The sequence below is a fragment of the Hipposideros armiger genome, unplaced genomic scaffold (genome assembly GCF_001890085.2).
Source record: "Hipposideros armiger isolate ML-2016 unplaced genomic scaffold, ASM189008v1 scaffold_8, whole genome shotgun sequence".
Taxonomy (NCBI): Eukaryota; Metazoa; Chordata; class Mammalia; order Chiroptera; family Hipposideridae; genus Hipposideros; species Hipposideros armiger.
This window is the reverse complement of record NW_017731358.1, coordinates 3,717,733-3,723,107: the sequence shown is the minus strand read 5'-3', so window position 1 is coordinate 3,723,107 and position 5,375 is coordinate 3,717,733. Positions and strand designations below refer to the sequence as shown.

General features: G+C 39.1%; 1 protein-coding gene across 1 annotated transcript in view; it reads left to right on the top strand.

The window, feature by feature from the left end:
• The window catches only part of DRC9 (dynein regulatory complex subunit 9), a 32,334-nt gene that overhangs the window by 19,677 nt on the left and 7,282 nt on the right, over positions 1-5,375 (top strand). The window contains exons 6-7 of the mRNA XM_019650862.1: positions 370-553; positions 1,512-1,586. Of these exons, the coding sequence (XP_019506407.1) occupies positions 370-553; positions 1,512-1,586 (259 nt within the window). The remainder of the gene's footprint in view (positions 1-369; positions 554-1,511; positions 1,587-5,375) is intronic.

The window sequence follows — 5,375 nt, the reverse complement described above, 5'->3', positions numbered from 1 at the left end:
ACAGAGTACCCAAATAGTGTGCCTAGAATTAAGCATCACAGTCCTGATGCTTAGAACTACTTATCTTTCATTTTCTTTTATACTATCCATGATGATTGGCTAGATTTCCCATAGTGTGATAGCAGAAAAATAGATCCAATTCCTTGTTGATTTATAAATACAAAAGGTAAGCTTGGGCCGGCCGAGTGGCTCACTTGGTTAAGAGCTTCCGCTCAAGAGTGTGAGCTCTGAGCAACAGCAGTTAGAGTCCCAGCCCGAGCTGAGCTGCCGCTGAGCTACCAACAGGTGGCAGGATGGCTCAGCTAAAAAAAAAAGGTAAGCTTAAGCCACTGACTGAACTGAATGGAAGTAGAATGTATTTTAATCTAGAAATCTGATCTTACCTCTACAGAGTCAGAATGAATATATTGCTTACCTCAAGGACCAGTTGCAAGAGATGAAGGCAAAAACCAACATGGAGGATCGTTATATGAAGAAAAATACAGAGCTGCAGATTTCCCAGACCCGGAAAAAATGTAACAAAACAGAGGAGCTCTTGCTGGAAGAGATTGAGGTAATCACCGCTACATTAGGAAGGAGCCAGGTAATGAATGGCATTTGAGCTGTCACTCCTGATACCACCTCAGTTAACAAAGGAGGACGGAGAGGGAGATTTTCCTGATCATTGCTTTCTCTCTCCTACGGCCCTATCATTTGAGGTTAAAAATGAAAACGGAAGGAAGACTTGGCATATTTGCAAGCAGAGATTCTGATGAGCTGTATAGATCCTATATCTCCTATTTATTTATTTATTTATTTTGGTAATGATTGAAAATTGGTTGTACTTTCTGGAGAGGACAAAACAAGATATGTAGTAACTGCAGGTTTTTGTTGCTGCTTTCCTCACCCAACCAGTAACTTGTCCCGCCACTCAGAAATAGAAATCTAAAGCTGAACTACATTCAAACTTAAATTTATTGAGATGAGAAGTCACAGTGAAAAGTATCAGGAGAAAGAAGCAAGAGGTAGACCCTCCTGAGAGGAGGAAGGGTAAATGGCTAAAAGAACAACAGGTAGGCCAGAAGGAGCCAACTCAGTAGAGTGTGTCATCGTGTGCAGGACTCCTTTCTCTGAGCCCCCTACTTATTTGAACGCTTACTCCCAGGTGTGGCTTAAGGCTAGGACAGCAAACTGTTCTTGCATTCTGGGGTTTCCTTTTCTAGGCCTAAGAACCTGTGCCTTTGGAACATGTTTCTCTCCTTAAATTGACATGCCTTTCCAGGCAACTGGATTAGGTCCTTTTGTTCTGGGCACTTGCATGTATCTATCACAGTGCCTGACACACGGCTCAGCAACGTTTGTAGACACTTGAGTTGAAGGGAACTGAATTGTGTAGCTTTGCAGCAATACTGCGGAGTTCGGGGGATCCCAGCTGGTAAAGAAAACCTGTGCTGCTGTCACAGAGACACCTCTGGAAAGAGTTGAGAAGAGATTTCCAACCCGGCTGGTTTATTGGTTTATTGTTCTCACAGAAACTAAGGTTGAAAATGGAAGGAGAGAACCGGATTCATGTGGAGATTGAAACGTTCCTCAGAAAGGAGCAGCAGGTGAGTCACCAAAAGTTTTTTATCCTCTGATATGTTTGTGTTCCACTTATAAAATACCAAGGAGAGCAAAAAGGAATTTTTAAGGAAAGAAAAATCAACTTCAGTTCTACCAGCCTAATGAATGAGCTGTAGCCCATATTTTCTTTTAAATTATCCATCTGAATATTATACAAANTCCACCACAGCAAGTTACCTCAGCTCTCTAAGCTGCATTTTCCTCATCTGTAAATTAGGGATAATGATAGAGACAACTTCATAAAGGTTAATGTTAGGTAAGACTATGTGAAGTGCTCAGAATAGAAAAGGTTCTTCTTTTTCCTCTTCCTGTTCCTTCTCTTAGTTTTTTTCTCAGCAGCTGCTATTTTAGATACAAGACTGATAAGCCAGAAAATCCTCCTTCAATTTACTAACCCAAATCCCAGTCTTTTAAAAGTGTCGCTGAAAGTGTGCTCCATGGACCAGCACCATTAGCATCACCTGGGAACTTGTTAGAGCTGCAAATTCCAGGGCCCTATCTCAGGCCTACTGAACCAGAATCTCTGGGGATAGAGCCCAGGAATTTGTTTTTTAACATCCACGTGATCCTTTTGCACACTGAAGTTTGAGAAGCACTGCTCTGAACACAAATCATTATTATCTCTTCTAGGGAAGAAGAAGGAAGAAAAAAAATAAAATCTCTTCAAAAACAGCTTCGTAATGTCAAAAAAGAACAGCAGATTGAGACTCAGGTAAGAAATACCTGGGCAGCACCAGAAGTTACTGAGCTAAAACAGCAATATGGAAGCCATTTTTCTTAAGCAAAGAAAAACTTTGTATGAAAAATTATTGTTTCTCCTGGGGTGACTTTACTATTGAAAATATAAAGAAAGTAGTTGGACTGGGATGTACAAGTGTGTCCAGAACAGAACTCTGGGAGACCCCAACCCTCTGGAGCTCTTAGCTTTTAACCCTCCCATCCCACCCAACCACACCACCCACTCCTTCCCTACAGAGACTTGTCTCCATAGTCTCTGATATTCCAGCATCCCATACGGGAGACTGTATTGTCCTTGGTAGGACATTAAGCACATTAAAAACCTCCATATACATGATAGTCTGGGTTAATAATGGCATTTGTATTCTATTTCAAATACAGAGTGGATTTATTGAGTTTTAATGGTCATTAGAACCTAACCTTATATCTAATTTACCTCTAAAAGAAAATGCATCCCAAGTTTAAAGCAACTGACTTGCAAAACAATGTTTGGGCTATAATCCACACAGTTTGAAATTAGGATGGTTGACAGGGAATCTTTATTATTCCTTACAGGGAAGTTAGAAGAATATTTTTAAATGTATTTAGAAGTGTTGTCTGAAAAAAGGTCACTAGCCTTTCTTCCAAGATACTATCTTTAGGTCTTCTGAACAAATTGCTTCACATCCTCTCTTATTTTTTATTTACCAATTATAAAGTAACTTTGGTATCGATTTTTACATCATTATTTCTATTAACCCTCTGTTTATAGCTTACATTTTTTTAAAACCATTTTCTCTGGAAAGCTTAAAAAAAAAACCGGGTGTGTGCTTAGGTTTTCTAATGAATAGAGTTTTTCAGAGGTTTTTAGCTTTTTTCCCCTGAAAAACTCTCCCATTATTTAAAAATTCCTAGACAGACCAACAAAGACAAATATTAATTTAACATAGAACTGTATTTTTTCCTGTGGCTTTTATCACTTTAATAGACCACATTCCCATTTTCCTTTTTCCATCTAACCAAAGAGGGCAGCCTGAAGTGTAAGACAAGCTCCAACTTCTCCAGATTGTGGCTTCCGAAAATTCCAAGAACCAATACTTGTCCCTACTTTGTGTTCAACTATGAAAAGACACTACCATTCAAAGCCTTTGGCTCATAATAATGTGGCAGCCATCAGAGCCTTATTATCTTTAATTGGCTGACTGCTTCTTTCCATTACTAAATCATGCTTCTTTGAATTCAAATAACAAGTCCAGAAGTCCAGATCTGAAGGCAGTTTTGGGATTTGGAAGTAAAAAAAGCCACAAATATGCTGCACAGTCCACAGACCTTGATCATGGGGAAAGGTCCAGACACCATGGATAACCAAGGTTATGATGGTGGGTTGTGGGGAAGGCAGATCTTTTCTTAGTGAGAATCTTAAAAGGAATCCATACAACTCAAGACCTTTGGCCTATAACCCAGTGCTTCTAGGGTGCCTCTTTTTTGCACACTGGGAAGATGAAGAATGGAACGATGCTTCAGTTCATTTATTACTATGCTCTCATCATGATTTTACTATCACTAGCCTGTCAGTATTTTATATCCTCTTCAGTTTCCACACTCGCACCATGGAAAGCTATAAATTTGTATAGAGCAGCAATACAGAAAGGAACTCAGGGTAATCAGAGGCCCATGGCAACAGCATGAAAACCAGATGCCTTTAACTTGGCACAGCATAATTAATTGTAGACCACTGTTGTATGCCCCTATTTTTTAAAATTTTAATTATTATTATTATTTTTAGCTGAGCCATCCTGCCACCTGTTGGCAGCTCAGCTCCGGCCGGAAATCGAACCGGCGACCCTGTTGCTCAGAGCTCGCACTCTTGAGCAAGCTCTTAACCAACTGAACCACTCTACCGGCCCTGTTGTATGCCTTTATTAACAGTTACATAATGCAATACCTTCTGTTTGCCATAGGCAGAAACTCCTAGAGTTTTAACTTTGCATTTCTGATCTTCATATTGCTACTCTGAAAGACTGAATATTCAATTTGATAAAGAAAACTGACCAGAAAATTCTCTTAAGTTGTTTTGNCCCCACGTGATGATTCGCCTCAAATGACATCGAAAGCAGACATTCATCAGAGGAAGGTTATGCTCTCAGTGTGGTGGGATTTTAAAGGTGTCGTGTTTCTCAAGCTCCTACCAAGAAACCAATCAATTAGAATGTGTACTGTCGGCAATTGGACAGTTTGAATGAATCCATCATCCAGAAACGTCCAGAGCTTGTTAATTTTAAAGGAGTTATGTTCCATTGCGATAATGCGAGACCACACACAAGTTTGGTCACCCGTCAAAAATTATTGGAGCTTGGATGGGATGTGTTACCACACCCACCCTACTCGCCTGACCTTGCGCTGTCAGACTTCCACTTGTTTCGCTCTCTTTATAACTCCTTGCGTGGTATAACGTTCAATTCAGATGAGGCTGTAAATCAGCACCTTGTTCAGTTTTTTGCAAATAAAGACAGGTCCTTCTATGAACGAGGGAATTATGAAGCTCACTGAAAGATGGCAAAATGTTATTGAACAAAACGGGCAATACATCATGATTAATCTTTGTTCTTTATATAAATAAATGACCTTTGAAAAACATAGACAAAATATGTCATGACTTTTCCGACAACCCAATAGTTGAGGGAAGATTTTTTTAAATTGCCAATTGCTTTTTCATTCATTTTTTTCATGTTGTTATTCTCTTCACAAAATAATTTAAGATACTTTTATAATGTGCCATTGGATCGTTATACCATAGTTTATTTTTACCCTTTATGTTGGGTATTTGGGTTACAGGCATACAGGCATACCTTGTTTTATTGCACTTCACTTTATTGCGCTTCATAAATGGTACGTTTTTTACAAATTGAAGCCAAATAGATTACAACTCACTTTATTGCGATACTCACTTTATTGTGGTGGTCTGGAACCAAACCCGCAATATCTCTAAGGTATGCCTGTATTTCCAAAATTTCATTATTATAAACAATACAGTAATGAAAGCTTTGCCCAAATAA